Source organism: Marmota flaviventris, chromosome 6 (genome assembly GCF_047511675.1).
Source record: "Marmota flaviventris isolate mMarFla1 chromosome 6, mMarFla1.hap1, whole genome shotgun sequence".
In the NCBI taxonomy this organism is placed as follows: domain Eukaryota; kingdom Metazoa; phylum Chordata; class Mammalia; order Rodentia; family Sciuridae; genus Marmota; species Marmota flaviventris.
In genome coordinates, this window is record NC_092503.1 from 53,158,133 (window position 1) to 53,175,964 (window position 17,832).

A 17,832-nucleotide genomic window follows, 5' to 3' on the forward strand; every position below is an offset into this window, starting at 1 on the left:
TAATAGAGGGGGTTTAGAGAAACAAGCGCTCACCAGTCAGCAGGTGGGGTGAAGGCAACTGTTTATCCCCCCCTTGCCCCTTGCCTTCCATCACTGCTGAGTTCATTTTGATCCTTGCTGCCAGAACAGGGCCTCTCCCACCCTTAGCACACCCCTTCCATGCCTCTGCCTAAATAGCTGCTCCCAAAGATAATTCTCATTTCTCCCACCTCCCCGGCCAAACTGCCCCTTATCTTCCTACTGTCCTCCTTCTAAGAAGTCCCCTAGGATCCCATGACACAACCTCTCCATTCCCCATGCGCATCTGCGCAGCATTTAGCATGCATCTCTTTCAAGGGACAACACAATCTGGCTTTATTATTTGCATGTTTCTTTGTCTCCACTGTGGAGTTGTTGTGGGATAGGACATGCCCTCATTTTGTGTGGCATTCACACTCTTGTTTTCTTAGTATCTTAAATCAGTCAGGTTGGTCTTTTGAAATTAGCTTTGTCCTAAAGGATAGCATCAGTGAATTTGTGAGTGTATTTGTATATTTTTGTAAAATACACTATTATAACCTCACAGAGAAGGAAACAAAGCATTTGGTCCCAGCTTAAGTCATCTTGTTCCACACAAGTGGCGTGCAAATTGCTCTTGGAGATCACTGTCCTAGCAGAGTGGCTGCCACATGGCCAGTAGCAGGTGCTTAGCAAAGTCTTCTTCTTTGTGGCATTAGGGCCTCAGCCTCTTTCACAGGCTGACTCAAGTTGAGAACATTATTGGTCTATGTAGCTTGTCTCCCTCTCTAGCATCTTGGCAGCTGCTCCTGATTGGAGGCCATCCTGTGTCTGAGGCAGGAAGAGGGTTGTGGTCACCAAGAAGATGGAGAAGGTGTCACAGTCAGTCTATTCTAGGCTCCAACTTGTTATTAAAGGTGGAAAGTACATGTTAGTGTTCAAAATAGACTCTGGAGAAAATCAGATGAGGCAAAATGAAATTGGTCATCCTTGCTAGTAACTGCCCAGCCTTTGAGGATGTTTGGAATAGACTACTGTGCCATTTTGGCCAAAGCTGGTGTCCATCATGACAATGGCAATAATATTGAATTGGGCACAGTGTGCAGAAAATACTATGGAGTATATACCCTGGCTGCTACTAAACCAGTTGATTCTTAAATTATTAGAAGTAGGCCAGAGCAGACTGGAGAAAAAGTAAGCCATGCAATATTTTTCTCCAGTCAGACTTTCTAGAGCTTGTTTTAAAAAGGTGTGTGTGTTGGGGGGGAGGGTCAGGGAGTGGGGGTGGGGGAGTAATATGGGCTGTCTGGTCTATACAGAAGGTGTTTGGGGAAAGTCTATCACCCTTTTTAGGGCATGGGATTTTCTAGAAGCATCTCTCTCGTGCTCTAGAACTTTGTGTTTCTCATAAAAAATAAAAAAGGCTACAAATAGACGGATGTTCTTTAAAACAAGAAACTGACACTCACTAAAAGAAAACAGATGTACCCATAAAAAGCAAACTGCTATAAATTGACTAAAATCAACTTTTTTTCTTTTTTGTGGTGCTGGGGATCAAACGCAGGGCCTTGTGCAAAGCCAAATTTAAAAACAAAACAAAACATGTTTTAAAGAGTATCTGTAAGGGCCCACTAAGCACTATGGAATGAAAAGAGATCATTTATTTTATTTAACAGATACTTCAATAGGCTCTATTTTAAGTGCTTTGCAGAAATTAGTTTTCATGTAATGCAGACACTATTGCTTCCCCCACTTATGGATGAGGAGACAAATGTACAGAAAGTAATTATTAGCCCAAGATCTTGCAACTTAAAGATGACAGAGCTCCTTTTATACAAGGTTAAGCAGATAAAGCTGGACAGTGCTGTAGGGAATGCAGAGCAGTCAGCTCCTCCTCTCTGCCCACAGTGGTCCAGGCCCCGACTCCAGGACAACCTCCAGCCCCAGGGTCTTGCGTATATTTGCAGAAATAGTCTGTGAATGTACTTCCTTTGGAGGCAACTGATGTTCCTTGTCGTCTTTAATGAAAAAAAATAATTAAGCAAAGATTAATTTTCCCATACAGTTTGTATGTGGATGCCAAAGTACCCAAGGAACCAATGTTTTCATTTTGAGGGATGGAAACATAATCTAGAATTTTCTATCTTCTTTTTTTGAAAAGAAGCCCATGAAAATCGCTTGTTCTGATGCTTTCATTATCAAACCATTATTATAATCTAAATAAAAAAAAGGTAGACAAGAATTCATTTTTCTGTGTTCATGAACTCATTTGGCAAAGATTTTTAAAAATTTATTTTGAAGTGCTGGGGAGGAACTTGGAGCCTTCAGCATGCTAGGCAAGTGCTCTACCATTGAGCTACATCCCCAGCCCAGCAAAGATTTTTGAGTGTTGATTTTGAACTAACCCCTTTGCTAGTGCTAAGGAACTCAGATGAAAGGAACAGCTTCCGTCCTGAGAGACGACTCGTTCTGGAGGGGCAGCCAGAGGAGCAAACATCACAAGCCCTGGATAGGACTGGGGTTATGAGACTCAGGAGAGGGCTACTTACCCAGACTCGGTTCAGAGGGCAGCTTTCTGGAGGAGGGAGCCCTTCCTCTGTATCTGGGGACCAGTCAGAGCTGAGTGGGGAAGGAGAGAAGAGAACTCCAGGAAGAAGGCAAGGAACTTCAGGCAGAAAAGCAAAGGTTCCAAGGGGGAAAGACCATGTCTAGCTAGGCCTTGTTGGCAGTATGGCTGACATTCCTTGTGGGGAGTCTGGAGAGATGGGCAAGGATCGGAGGAGGTCAAGATAGAAGAATGAACAAGATACAGGTGGGCTGGAGAGGACAGGATGGGGAAGTCACATTCACAGGCCCTGGTTGACCTGTTAGGTGTGGCACAGAGGGGAGAGTCATTCTGGGGGGCAAAGGGGATCCTAGGAGGAAGAACAGGCTGGAGGAGAGAGGAAGGTTGGCATCTGGGCGGTGAGGGATGAGTGGGAGGTGGCCGCTGGACAGATTCGATGGATAGAGGAGGGAGTACTCCCCCAGGTCTGGACTCAGTGCAGCGGGGCCAGGAGGTGCAGATCTGGGAGACTGAGGAACGGAACCCTAGAGCAATGGCAGTAAGGTGTGGTGGAGGGAGGAGGAGTCTTTGCAGAGACTTAGGAGCAGCCAGGGAGATGGATGACCAGGACCCTCAGGGAGGAGAAGAGGTGAAGAAGGCAGGAGAGGACAGTGGCCAGGAAAGAGCAGGACAGGAAACTGTCCTTTGACGGGAGATCTGTGCCTAGGAGAGCAGTTTCTGCCGAGGTAAGAGAGGGGGGTCAAGCTGAAGAAGGGCAGCCAGAGAGATTTGAAAATGGGGACCCAGGGAAAGTTGGGGACAGGTGGGTAGGGAGGTTCAAGCATCATGTTTTAAAAAATCAAACAGCACAGCAGTAATGGTAGAATATTAAAAGCATCTTGCTTTTTAAGGTAAGTTAGCAATCATGATAGCTAGTGTTTATTGGTTACTTACCATAGGGTAGGCACTGTTCTAAGCTTAAAACTATTATTTAATTTCAGCTTCTTAATAGTCCTTTGAGGCAGATGCCAGAAATTTCCACTGAGTTGAGATGTTAAGTAACTTGCCTGAGGTCACCCAGGTAGCAAGTGGCAACAACCCAGGCAGAATGGTTCTGGAGATTATCTGAGCTCAATATTTATTTATTTTTTTTTAGTTGTAGTTGGACGCAATAGCTTTATTTTATTTATTTTTATGTGGTGCTAAGGATAAAACTCTGGGCCTCACACATGCTAGGCATGCATTCTACCACTAAGCCACACCCCCAGCCCAAGAACTTTTGTTTTTATTGAAGGGAAGTATCCATCAGAAAGGAAAAGTTCAAGAGTCTGTGAGAAGGAGGGAGACCTTTGGTGGAAGGAGGCAGGGAGAGCTCTGAGGAGTGGGTGAGAGGCCTTGGGATCTGGCCAAATGAAGGGATCAGCCTGGCTAGGAGGGCTGAGAGGTGGGGGAGGGTGGGGCCTGTTGGGATATTTGGTTTGGGGAGCTAGCCAGGATAGCAGGGTTAAGTAGGAGCCGGGAGTCTTAGGCTTGTATACTGCTTGGCTATTCTTACTACCAAGCCAAGGAGAAAAATTCAGTTCATCTTGAATCTTCCATTTGACTCCATTTTGCATTTAGACATATTCACAGTGTTTTTCAAACCCTTATGTAAGACAATTCTAGATCAATGAATATACCTCCTACGTCTTGAGACACCAGCAAAAGCCTTTAAAAATCTTTTGGAATGTCACTTTAAATTCTGCTCTTGCTCCTAGATGAAGCTTTCTCATGTATTTCTAAGAATTAGGCCATCAATGTTCTGCAAAATAAAATAAGAAACTGCCTTCCCAGGTCTTATCTGTTATGGATGAGGTCTTGCACCACTTCACAGTTGCACTATGTATCTTATGATTTTCATTCCCAGAACTCTAAAAATACCACATATGTAGATTTATCAGAAAATCCATGCCGTAATTTATTTTTATGGGGTCTTTACAGCAAGTTTTTCTTTTTTCTAAAGGAGTTTAAATTGTGTAAGGAAGAACCATATTTTATACAGGCTACATATACAAGTTTAGTTCTTAAAACCCACCCAACATCTTCATATTGATTGACAGAATAGTTATGCAGACTTTAATTTTCAATGTGATTTGAATTTCAGCCTTGACATAGGCTGAAAGCTTGCCTTTTATGTGTCAAAAATCTACAAAGAAATCATACTGAACTCTTATAGGAAATCAAATGAACACCCCCAATACTTCCTACCCCTGTGCCAAGTAGCTTTAGTTTCTATTACTTTTGTTTTGTTTCTCCATAAATTCTGTAGGTTCTGATTCACTGAAACTTGTATTTACTTATTTGTTTATTCATTTGTTCTCCATCATTTACTGAATGCTGGTAGTATATCATTTATCGGGGCAGGGATACAGTTGACTAAGACAATCCCCGATTGCCAGGTTCCAGCTCAGGGGTCAGTTCCGAAGATTCTAGAATGATGGTGCAGGTCTCCCCATTGTAAGAGTGCCTACAATAATATAAGAGTAGCTGGCATTTGTTGAGTAGATGGCCTGCAGTTGTTCATGAATGAATGAGTGACTAAATTAAACCTAGTTGATGAGTTAAAGAACTCCCAGTCTAGCACAAGTAACCCAAGGTCTTGCCAGGGAATAAGAATATCTTTTCTGTGAAATTTAATTCTATTGCCTTTTGAAAAGTTTCAGAAATTATTATTCTCTTAAGGGCACATTTATTTTTTTTAAATTTGTTCTAATTTATTATACATGAAAATAGAATGCATGTTGACACATCATACATAAATGGAGTACAACTTCTCACTCTCCTAGTTGTACACGATGTAGAATCACACTGGTCATGTTATCACATATGCACATAGGGTAACATTGGATTCATTCTACTATCCCCATATCCCCTCCCCTCTCTTCACTCCCTTCTGCCTAATCCAAAGTTAACTCTCTTCTTCCCTAGCCATGGCCCTTATTGTGAATTAGCATATGCATATCAGAGAAAATATTCAGCCTTTGGTATTTTGGGGATTGGCTTATTTCACTTAGCGTGAAAACTCTCCAACGTCACCCATTTACTTGCAAATGCCATAATTTCATTCCTTTAAGACTGAGTAATATTCCATTGTATATAGACCACAGTTTATTCATCTGTTGAAGGGCATCTAGTTGGGTTCCATAGTTTAGCTATTGTAAATTGAGCTGCTATAAACATTGATATGGCTGCATCACTGCAGTAGGCTGATTTTAAGTCCTTTTGGTTTAAACTGAGGAGTGGGATAGCTGGGTCAGATGGTGGTTCCATTCCAAGTTTTCTGAGGAATCGCTATACTGCTTTCCATAGTGGTTGCACCAATTTGCAGTCTCACCAGCAATATATGAGTGTACCTTTTCCCCACATCTTCGCCAACATTTATTATTGCTTGTATTTTTTATAATTGTGAAGGGCATATTTCTTTCTTGGCATGTCACTTAATATAATTATTTTTAATTCCGAAGTTATCCCTTGCGATTTTGGCCCTTGAGTGTACTACTATCCATACAGCTTCCAGAAACCACTGGGAAGCCATTGGCAACTACTTGGGAGGAATTTGCACAACTGGAGGCAAAAGAGAAATCATATCACAAAACTAAAGGAAAAGAGCTGGAAAAAAAGGAAGCAATTGACCTTGAGGGTTCTGCTGCTGCTGCTGAATAAATGTGCCCTCTGTGCTATGTAGCACCTGACACGTTTTTTATGTGAATGCCTTTGTATTATAGGACGATTGTTCTCGTCTCCTGCATGTTATTTATGTGTCTTTCTAAAAATTTTGTAAGAAAGATTTAAACAATTGTTTTGTAAAAGTAAATGGAATAAAAACCAAGATGAGAATTCTCATTTAAAAAAACTGTTTTCTTTCTTTCTTTCTTTTTTGGTAATGGAGATTTTGAGACAGGGTCTCACTGAGTTGCCAAGTGCCTTGCTAAGTTACAGAGGCTAGCCTTGAACCTGTGATCCTCTTGTCTTGGCCTTCCTAGTTGCTAGGATTACAGGCATCACCACTGAGCCCAGATAAAAACTGCTTTCTTTTTTTTTTTCTCAAACCAAAAAAGTCAGTTTATTGATTGATACCATACATGACTCAAATGGCAACCCCTCAAAAGGCATTACAGTTGGGGTGGGACACCCACCTTCCTCACCCCTTCCCTCAGCTCCTGACAGCACCCTCCCCGAAGTGGCAGTTGGAGTGGAGAAACAGGGCATGAAAACTCCCTAATCCAGAGGGAAGAGTGAGGGGAGAGGTGGCCCTGAAACTTCCTGGGACTGGCCACAGGAAAAGGCAGCAAAGCCAGGAGCTGGGTCTAGCCTCATGGGACCCTTGCCCTAATCCTCCACATGTCCCAGTGTGAACTGGAGCTGAGGATCCTGGCTGCCCCCTCCTCCCTTCTGTGAGGAAAGAGGGGGAGGAAGAGGTGTTGGGAGATGAAGACCCTCTACCCCAGCTGGTGGACAGAGGCCTATTTCTCCTTAGTGGGCTAGAGCTGAGATAGTCTTAATGGCTCCTTCCCCTCTGAGGGGAGGCTAGTCTAAAGGATCACAGGAAGAGAAGAGGGTTCTGGTAGAGAGTGGATGAGCCCCTCTCCCATCCCACGCCTGCCCAACAGAAACCAAAACAAACAAACAAACAAAATACAGTGACAAAGAGCCTCCATACTCCCTGAGGGAGGGAGCTTCCCCTCCCCCCATCAAAATCAGCTGCTTTAGTGAAGGACTGGTAAAGAACATACCCACCATGGGATGAGGGTGGGGTGGGATAGAGGTAGTCACCTTCACTGTAGGGCAGGCTAGAGTCCTGGAGGATGGGGACACAGAGACAACAGAGGGGATTGTCACAAAAGATGTGGCTATCAATACCCCACCCCCCCATGGCGTGCCTTCCCCAACTCCAGTCACCCAGAGGAAGAGGGAAGAGAGATGGCAAAGTGTCTCCTTGGTCTGAAGCTCTGTAGAAAAGTGGTATGCATACCTCCACCCCTACTCTCACCTCCACTGAGGCCTTAGGCTCTCCCATGTACCAATAGGAGGGAGGTCACTGGACTTTAATAAGGGGAAGAGGGGGAACATGGGTGATTAAAAAAAAAAAACTTGCATTTTTAATAATATTATGTTTAAAAAACCTTGGAGCTGGGATAAGTGGCAGAAGGGACAAGAAGCCCAGAGCTTTACCCTTCTAATACCAGCCACTTAGGGGAAGGGGTGTTCAACCAAGCCCCATGACCTTAACCCTTAAGGGCTGTGGGTAGGCTTGAAGGAGATAAGCCAGGAGAATGGGGAACCCACAACTGGGGGTGAAGATGGAGGCAAATGCCCTCCGGGGATGGTCAAAACAGTTCTCAGAGGTCCAGGGTCCACATAGGCACCACATGAGTAACCCCTTCCCCCAAGAAGCTCTTCAGGGGCCAGGCCCAGCCCAGGGCCACTGGGGGGCACATCCTGGCACCTTCCCCCAGCAAGTCCAGTTCCTCCATGAAGTGGGTGGATGAAGGCTGCCCATTTTAGATGCTCAGTCTCTTGTGCCTTCTGCTCCCTGGGGCTACAAGGGGCTGGGCAGGCAGGCCGGCAGAGCACTGGGTGGCCCTGGCAGGGCCTTTACTGGGAAACCTGGGTGAGGAAGTCTTGCTGTTCCAAGGGCTGTTGGCGCCCAGGGCAGGAGAGTTATTAAAGCTGACCTGATCAGGTGCTTTTTTTTTTTTTTTTGCCGTTGGCCGCGTCACACTAGGTGTTCTCCAGCTGGGTGTTGAGTCCTTGTCCCCGAACTCCCTGCCCATCAGAGTGGGTTCCCCCATCACCATCACATCCTGGCTGGAGAGGGCGAAGTTGCTGGCTGGGCTCTTCTCACTGTTGCTGCTGTTGGTGTTGCCACCCCCACCCGAACTCACGGTGCTGTCCCCTGACATCTTCCGTTTCCGCCCATTTGCTGGCTGCTGCCCTGCAGGCTCCGCGGGGGTGCTACCAAGCGCTGCCACTTCTGCCACTGCAGGTCTTGAGGCAGTGTCGGGAGCTGAGGCTGTATATCTTGTGGCACGACCTGAGCTCCTGCATGAGCTCAAGTGTCACACATCCTACGCCGGGTGATATTTTTAGAGAGCTGATCCAACCTCTCGGGTCCTGGGCATGCATGGCAAGGATGCTTCGGGGGATGAGCTCTCGGTGCTGCCAGATGTTGAAGTGCCATGTCTTTATCCGCGTCATGTCACCAAACATGAATTCCAGGTACCACCGGCTCCCCACACCCACTGTATCTCTTTGGTCCACCCTCCAGGCAGAAAGTGATGGTCAACATGGCACCATCCTCAAAGAACTCGGTTGAGAAAGAATCCCACCAGAGGGCGGGATGAGCATCACACTCCTCTGTCCAGATCTGAAGCTGTTGGTGAAGCTCGAATATTCTGTAGTCAGTTTGGTAACCAGATGGTGCCTGCCTCCCAATCCCAGGCTGCAGGTACGTAGGTGGGTCCGTGGGAGCTGGGTCCACATCCCGATCCAGCACCGGCCTGGATGAAAGGGAGCAACCAGAACAGCCACAGCCCACTGACTCTTCACATTGCCGGGTGCTGGGGGCCCAGCTGAGTCACGGTGCCCGCCCCTCGCAGGGACAGGCCAGCCATCGCGCGCGGCCCCCACTGCCCTCGCAGCCGGCCCTGCCTGGCCTCTGCCCTGTCAGGCGCTGAGCAGACCCGAAGGAAGCCAGACAAGAAAGCGAGCTGCCTCTGCGTGTGTGCGTGCCCGGTGCGTGTCCTTGTAAAACTGCTTTCTTAATGCTGCAAATATTTTTCCCATATTTGTTTTTCTGTGTCATTGGTTCTCACCCCCCATGCCATGCCCCCATGCAAGCCGGAAAGATATCACATATTCATATTCCCATTGGCACTAGTGCCCCCTCCTCCCCATCTTCCCAGGGACTGTCATTTGGGAAGGGGATGTGGGAGAGTGTTTCTTTTTCCAAAGCCCTTTGAAGTTTCTATTTCTGATAATAATCTTTTCCCTCTTTTGAGGTCCATAACCCTAAACACAAGTCTTTATAGGGGGCCATGGCCAGCATCTCACTTGGGGGTTCTTCTTCCTGCAGAGGGTGGTTTAAGCTACCTGAGAACTTAAAGTCTAAGATAATTTAGTGAAGAACAAAAGACAAAGAGTCAGAAATATATTTATGAAAGTGGAGACCGGATACATCCAGTCCACACAAGAGCTGGAACTAGTCAAAGGAAAGATGGCTCCAGTGGTTTATTTAAAGGGGTACATCAAAGGCAGGGATAAAGTTTCAAGGGTGGAGTCTTGCTTCCTGATGTCTTACAGTCAACAGGTTAATTGGCATCTTGACAGGTCACACCCATCTCAGGTGCTCTGCAGCTACTAGGCCACCCATCTGTGGGGGATCTTTGGCAGAGTTGAGAGGGAAGTTCAGGCAGTCTATTCCTGTGGGGATGCCACCAGCCGTTCCCAGTGCCAGACGTATCCCCTTACTACGCTAAGATGCGCAACACAGTTCACACACAGCCCACAGATGACTCTCAACAAGTCCTATTTAGAAAAGCCCTGTCAAAAGATGTTTATCTTCATGATTAACCCTAAAAACTAGAGCTATGAAAAAGATGTCTTGCTTTCCAGCCCCCTGAGCCAAGAGGTGAGAAGTGCAGACCAGTGTGCTAGTCTTTGGCTCAGTTAATGGACACACACCTGCCAGGGGCCAGGGGTTAGTTTTTTAGTCTGACCTTCTTATTTTTTCCAAATTTACTCAATTCTGTCTATAAGCCTCCTTCAGACAGAGAACCTGAGGGATTTTAGTGCATTGTAAACTTTCCCAGTTAGCAGTTACTGACTTGAAATTCTGTCTGGATCTGTTGCCGATCTCAAATGTGTAGTCAGGATTCTTGTCTTTTTAAAATAATTTTGTTTTCCCAACTTCATTTAAAACCACAGTCTCTCCAAAACAGTTTAATATCTCAGTTATTTCAACTGCAAATTGTGTCTATTAGAAGCATGTGTTTCAGATTTACAAGTTTCCTGTAGGCATTGGGTTTTTCCTTACTTTTGTTTTAAGTCCATGTTTTTTTTTCCTCCTTTGCTCTTGAAATTTTGCTCTTAGATATTATCTTGTGTCTTGTGCTGATGAAGTATATGTGCAGAGGCAAGTATAAGAGGGCAATTATATAGATGTTGTGAATTTAAAAAGCATTGCTAAGAGAAATAAATGAGGCATTTGATCTGAATTATTTAGACTGTTTATATTAATTCTATTCCCTGGGTAATTGCTCTAGTTCTTTACTTGGTCTCTCCATTTCAAAATAATAAAAAACAAAAAACCTTTTCTCTTTTTGTAAAACAAAACAAACCAAAAAGGAGGATGTGAGAAGAGAGTAGGACAACATTTCTCTAGCCTTTCTCGTCTCTTATTTTTGTCTCATTTTCTTTTTTTTTCCTTCTTTCTCAGCCTATTTTTCTAATGTCATTTAATTGTTTTCCTCAAATATTTGTTATTTTCTTGAACCTGTTTTTTTTTTTTTTCCATTTGTTTTCCAGTGCTCTCACAGTAAAAATACTACAGCCTGGGTGGCTTAAACAGAAATTTATTTCCACACAGTTCTGGAGGATGGAGAGGATAAAAGTCCAAGGTCAAGGTGCCTGTGGGGTTGGATTCCTCTGAGGCCTCTCTTTGGTTGTAGGTGGCCACCCTATTGCTGCCTCTTCTCATGACTGGCCTTCAACGCCTGCACATCCCCAGAGTCTCTCCCTCTTCTAACAAGGACACCAGTCTTATTGGATTATGATATCACCTTAATGGCTACATTTTTACTTTAATCACCTCTTTAAAGATCTCATCTCCATTCAAAGAGTTGGAATTTTAGTATATGGATTTTGGGGCATTTCTTTATATTTTGCTGTGCATTGTCTTATTCTGCCATACAGAATATCATAAGTGGTTTAAAAACAGACATTTATTTCTGTTGTGGAGGGTATAGAAGTACAAGATCAAGGTACAGTAAGGTAGGTTTCATCATGAGACCCCTTCTCTTTTTTTTATAGGTGGCTTCCACCTCACTGTGCATTCACATGGACCCTTCTTTGTGTGCATGGGAGTGGGGGGTGGGGAGGGGGGGAGAAGAAAGAACAAGTGCAAGTTCTTTGGTGTTTCTTTTTTATAAGGACACTCATCCCATCAGGACACCCCATTCTTTTTTTTTAACATTTTTTAAGTTATATATGGGCATAATATCTTTATTTAGTTTATTTATTTTTATGTGGTGCTGAAGATCGAACCCAGGGTCTCATAAGTGTGAGGCGAGCACTCTACCACTGAGCCATAATCCCAGCCCCCATGAGCTCTCTCATCATTTCATCTAACCTCAGTTATCTCTGAAAGGCCCCACCTTCAAATACATATGGTTGGGGGGTAAGGCTTTAACATGTATTTTTGAGGGGGAGGTAAACATTCAGACCTTATCACCTACTTAGGTATCTCTGTATCAGTCATTGTTCAGTCAGAAAAATAGGAATCATCTGAACATTTCAGGTATAGAGGAAGTTTATATAGGAGTCAGTTACAAAAGTATAGAGAGGTCTGGGGGCACAGAATGAGCAGGAGAAGTTGCCCAGAGTTCAGGAAGCTGCTACCACAGCTGGTCCTCAAGCTTGTACTTTTTGCTTCCACTGTCCATGCTGAAACCACATTTCTGCTGTTGACCAGCAACCCCGGAGCCCACTCACCCACTGATGGGTGGCTACTGAAACTCATCAAGTCATGCTTTCAGCCTGAATTGAGTTTTTTGATTAACTTAGGGAAAATTTACCCTTTATTCTGCTATTGACTCTTCTATCTACAATTATGGTTTATCTTTGTTCACTTGGGTCATCTTTAATATGTTTTTTATTTGTTGTCTTTAGATATGCTTGACAGTAGAATTTTTTGCCATATTATACATATATGAAGTATAATTTATTCTAATCAGGATCCTATTCTTGTGATTGTACATTATGTGGCATCACCCTGGTGGTGTACTCAAATACAAGGATAGGAAAGTTATGTCCGATTCATTCTATTGTCCTTCCTATTTCCCTCCCCACTCCCTTCCCTTGGTTCCCCTTTGTCTAATCCAGTAGACTTCTATTCTTCCCCTCCCGACCCTCCCTTGTTGTGAGTTAGTATCCACATATCAGAACATTCACCCTTTGTTTTTTTGGGATTGGCTCATTTCGCTTATCATGATAGTCTCCAGTTCCATCCATTGACTGGCAAATGCCATAATTTCATTCTTCTTTATGGCTGAGTAGTATATATGATATTTTCTTAATCCATTCATCTGTTGAAGGACACCTATATTGGTTCCATAGCTTGGTTATTGTGTATTTTAATATGTTTTAATGATTATATAAAACATAATAATAATATGTTTTAATATGTTTCCACAAAGGTCAGGCATATTTTTGGTTGGATTTATTCCTAGGTATAAACTTCCTCAACAGGTGCCAAACTTTTAATAACAACATTTTCTAAATACATATGGTTAACATAAAGAAATTTGTTTCATTTTTGTATGTTAATCTTATATCTAGCAACTTGATAAGTGTTTTTAATTGAAAAATATTTTTTCTTTAATGTCTTTTCATTTTAACAGTGAGCAAATATTCATTATGCAGAAGCCAAACATAATTTTCTGCTTGAGCATTTCTTAGTATGTGCAGCCTTTTGACTTTATACTTGGAAAACTTAGTGATGCTATAATCTGTAATAGCTGGAACTTAGCCATAGCACATCAGGTGTGTCTCTGTAAATATTTGAAGGAGTACTTTGCTCCAGCATTGGAAATTTCAGAGACTAGACCACAAAAAGTAGATAAACTTCAGGTTGACAACCTTGTTACTCAGACCTATTTAACTGAGGTTAACTAACTTGACCTTGACAAGCAGTGAAGTATGTGAAGCAGTGAAGGCCTGGGATTTAAAAAGTCTGCCTTTAATCCTCTACAAAAGTAAATCAACCTCTCTTTACCTCTAGTCTTTTTATTTGAAAATTTAGGATCCTAATAAAATGTCTTTCCTGGGAATGTGAAGATTACATGAAATAACATATTTACATCACTACATGCCTCTGCACAGAGCTGATATTCTCCATACTCTGTACACTATTCCACCACTTGATCAGTGAGAGTATGATAGGTGTCCTCTGTCTAGTCTTGATCTTGGCCAATGAGCATTTGGAGCCCAGTCTGCTCAGCGTTCCACCATACAGTCACTCTCCTGCGTTGATTTTGCCCTTTATGTACATTGATTCCTCCTTTGTGGACTTTGCAATTTATATATGCACTGATGGTTACTTTGGGCCCATGAAAGCTGCAGGGAAGACTAACCATGAGGCTAATGAAGCATAAACTTCAGTTCCCCTCATTTGCACTGGCTTTTATGAGGGACCTTAGTAGTGGGTTCATTTGGGCATAAGTTTTTATAAAATTTTACAAAAGTAAGGCATATTCATTGCAATCAGCTAAACCACTGTCTTTGCCCATCTCTCTTTTTTTCTATCACATTTCCCCACCACTCAGATGGCATCCAAGTGGCTTTAGGCATTTTTTTCCTTTTCTTGATTCTAAATATGCATATATTTTGAAACTGTATAAATGTCATACCTCACAAATGCTGACTTTGCTTCCCTGAATAACTGTTAAAAAGGCATACTGTTCATATTCAATATATGTTCAGATTACATTCAATTCAATGATGAGTTTAGAGGGGGTTACTTGTCTTTTTTTGTTCCTATCAAAGACCATTCTAAAGGAAAAAGGTTCATTCTGTAAAATGATATATGTCAAGGTAAACTTAATAAATTCTTGTATATGGCAAAGAGGTATATTTTATTATATAAGATTACAAAAACTGAACATGGAAGCCAAAGTCTTTGCAAACTTCCCTCAGTGGAGTGTCTGGGAATTGTGGGTGTTTGTTATCTTATTTGAATTTGCCAGTAATCAAGTAATGGCTGTTATTTTTATCTCCAAAATCCACAATGCAACACTATTTTACAAGGAATGTCCAGTTATCTGAGTCAATTAGTTGTTAACACTCATTTCCTCCTCTCTCTGAGCTCACCCACCCTGACAGGTACCAATCATAGAGGTTTTCATGGATGTCCCAATAAGTAAGTCCTGAAAGTCTTAGTTCACAAAGAAGAAAGGGCTCAGTTATAGGTTCTGCCCTTGAGTCTGGAATAAGGGCTACTAACCAACAAATCAGTGTGAGCTGTCCTGAGCTCACTCCTTTCTGCCTCTTCCCAAACTCCTCCCCAACCTATTTCTGAGGCAAGGTCCCTGAACCTTGCTTCTTCAATAGCTTTCTGAAGAGTACAAGTCCCATTGGTTGGAGACCTTTCATTCACCGGCAATGGACATATCGGGAAGGCCTACACATCACATTAACACTCCTGGGGAGCAGAGAAGAGGTTGGGCAGGTGGAAGGCCCTACCTACACTGCAGGGGTGAGGCTTTGGGGGTCTCTGCAGGCCAAGGTCAAAAATCTTCTGAAAAAGTGTTGGAGAAGAATACGAAGCTGAGCTCCCCTGCAGTCTCAAGCAGAATATTTCAACTCTTTGGACCTCAGCCACTCACTTATTAAAAAAAAATTAGATCCCTCTGTATAGCCTCTAAAGTCCCTTTTATAGCTCTTATCCTCAATGATACTTAAGTTGGTTCCCCCATCAGTTTACTGAATGACCTGCCATTCAAGTTACATTGCTATTGCTCTGTAGTGATGAACAAAAATAGAAGACCCATTAGTCTTATACCACTTTCTTTCTGGTTTTCATTTCTAACTAAATGGTTCCTCCTTTTCTTGATTTTAAGAGGAAAGTAGAGCACTGACCTGCAGGAGGAAGGCGGGACCCTCTAGTTATCTTCCATGGCTCCCACTCCTTTCCAAATGCAGTCCTCCATCCAGCCAGAGTGCCCGCACTTCCACACACTGCCCCTGCACACACCACCTCCCCAGGTGCCTCCCACCATTTCCTCAACTTACTTTGCTCTTCTGGCCTGTGGATTTGTTCACACTATCCCCCCAACTGGAGTGAGGGAACTTAGGCAACCAGGGCAGGATGGCCATTGAGGGGGTCAGGGGCAAGGCCAGAACAAAGAAGCATAGAGAGGGTCTTCTTATGAGGTCAACTTCCTACTTGACGAAAGTGCTCCTGGACCCACGTGGGAGACCCAATCAGACAGACACTTCCGTACTCACGTTCCTAAGTGGGAGATCCAATAGAAAAACTAAAAAATATGTGGACAGAAGGGGCACCAATCAATAATAGTGAGGAGTGTGTGGACAGGGGAAGAGATAAGGAGAGGAAGACATTCCAGAGACCATAAAAAGAACACGCCAAAATCTCCCTATTGGATTCCCAGCTTTGGGGCCCCTTCTCTTACAAGCCTCTCTCTGTATCTCTGTTGCCTTTGCAATAAATCTATTTTTTGCTTGCCATCTCTGTGTCCTGTTCTTCAATTCTTTGCTGAATGAATACCCTCAGATGTAACAGGAGATCTTTTCCCTCCTCTTCTTTGTCCCTCCAAGCCACTAATTCTTTGGGACCTTCCAACTTCCCATCCTCCCCCCTGGATGGCTCCTGTCCCTTGTGAGAGCACAGCTCAGCTATTAATTAGAGGGTTGTCTTGCTCTGCCTTGTACTGGAGGGAGAAAATACCATCTTAGAAAACCCTAAATCTCTAACAGCTCTTGAAGTGCACCTTGGGCGGAGGGACTGCTCTGTATATTTTCTTGATTGATTTGGTAGTAGTGCTCAATAAAATAAGGACACTGCATGTGATACTGTGAAATATATATTTGGTCTTTATCCTAGACGCACAGATCCTAAAACCCTTGCAATCCCTGCAGTGATAAGAGTGTCTTTTGTATGCTAATGAGCTGATAGGTGGACAAAGGTGCCTAGGTAGCTTTAGGTTGGGGGCTGGTTACAGAAAAACCAACACATGATTAGGGGTCTACCCTTTAAGCCCCAACCCTCAACCTCCACAGAGGGGAGAGGGGCCAAAGGTTGAGCTGATAGCCAATGGTTATCCATGAATGGTGATCAACCATGTCTATGTAAAGATGCCTTCATAAAACCCCCAAAGGACAGTGTGGTGAAGTTTCTAGATAGCTGAACACATGGGTTCCTGGAGGATGCTGTGCTCAGAAAGGCCAAGAGACTCTTTAAACCTTTCCCCGTGTATCTCTACCACCTGGCTGTTCATCTACATCCTTTGTAATGAACTAGTCAACCCAAATAGTGCTTCCCTGAGTCTTTGAACATCTCGAGCAAATTATTTGAACTTGAGGAGGGCATTGTGGGAACCCTAATAAATGGTCAGAGGGTCATAGGGCAACCCTTGAAATTTGCAATTGGCATCTGAAGTGTGTGTGTGTGTGTGTGATGGGGGGCTTGTCCTGGGGACTGAGCCCTCAACCTGTGAAATCTGAGGCTATCTCCAGGTAGAAAGTATCCAAATTGAATTGAATTGAATTAGGGAACAACCCAGCTGGTGTCTGCTGGAGAATCTGCAGAATTGATTGCGTGGTATGTGGAGAAACCACCCCACACATCTGATCACAGCAATGTTCTGTATTGAGTGACTGTGTGAAAGTATTGAGAGTGAAAGAATATAAACTGCTTTCCCCCTCTATCTTTAAGACCATCTTATAAAGAATTTTACATAGCTTAACTCATCAGATGCTCTTGCAAGGGAAATCTTAGTTTAATTCCAATTATCAGAGGGGAAAACAAATTCTTAAATTAGGTGACTCATTTAAGGTAAGACAGACAGGACTCCTGACACCAAAGTGCATGCACTGATGAAGAGCTTGGACCTTGGAATCTGATACTTGGAATGGAATTTACTACCTAAGAGACCCTGGGCCCTTTCTTTTTGTCTTGGACCCTCAATATACTTGTCTGTGGAGTGGAGAGAGTAATAATAGTTCCTACCGCACAGGAAGTTATTTTATATACAGTCTAGTGCAAGGCAATGTTTAATATTCTATATTAGTTAAAACATTATTATCCAATTTTTGATTCATCAAATTACCTCCCTGGAAGTAAACCTGACTGCAGAGTTCCCAGTGCCTAGCACACAGTGTACACTGGCTCGCTTTTTTAAATATTTGAGTTCTGTCCAAGGTGCTTTTCGGAATCAGTTTTCTAGCTGCCACCGGATTGTCTGGCATCTTAGTGATCACACACACCATTGTACTCCCCTCACTCCCTTCTCCCA

The 17,832-nt window shown here is 43.5% G+C and overlaps 1 protein-coding gene and 2 pseudogenes across 1 annotated transcript in view; 2 read left to right on the top strand and 1 right to left on the bottom strand.

Moving 5' to 3' along the window:
* The window catches only part of Slc22a16 (solute carrier family 22 member 16), a 43,962-nt gene extending 37,718 nt beyond the window's left edge, over positions 1–6,244 (top strand). The window contains exon 8 of the mRNA XM_071613796.1: positions 6,073–6,244. Coding sequence (XP_071469897.1) covers positions 6,073–6,244 — 172 coding nt within the window. The remainder of the gene's footprint in view (positions 1–6,072) is intronic.
* On the top strand, positions 669–1,230 carry LOC114086859 (large ribosomal subunit protein eL30 pseudogene; annotated as a pseudogene).
* Positions 6,245–8,082: 1,838 nt separating the features above from the next.
* On the bottom strand, positions 8,083–9,902 carry LOC117794647 (LIM domain-binding protein 1 pseudogene; annotated as a pseudogene).
* Between the last annotated feature and the right edge of the window lie 7,930 nt (positions 9,903–17,832).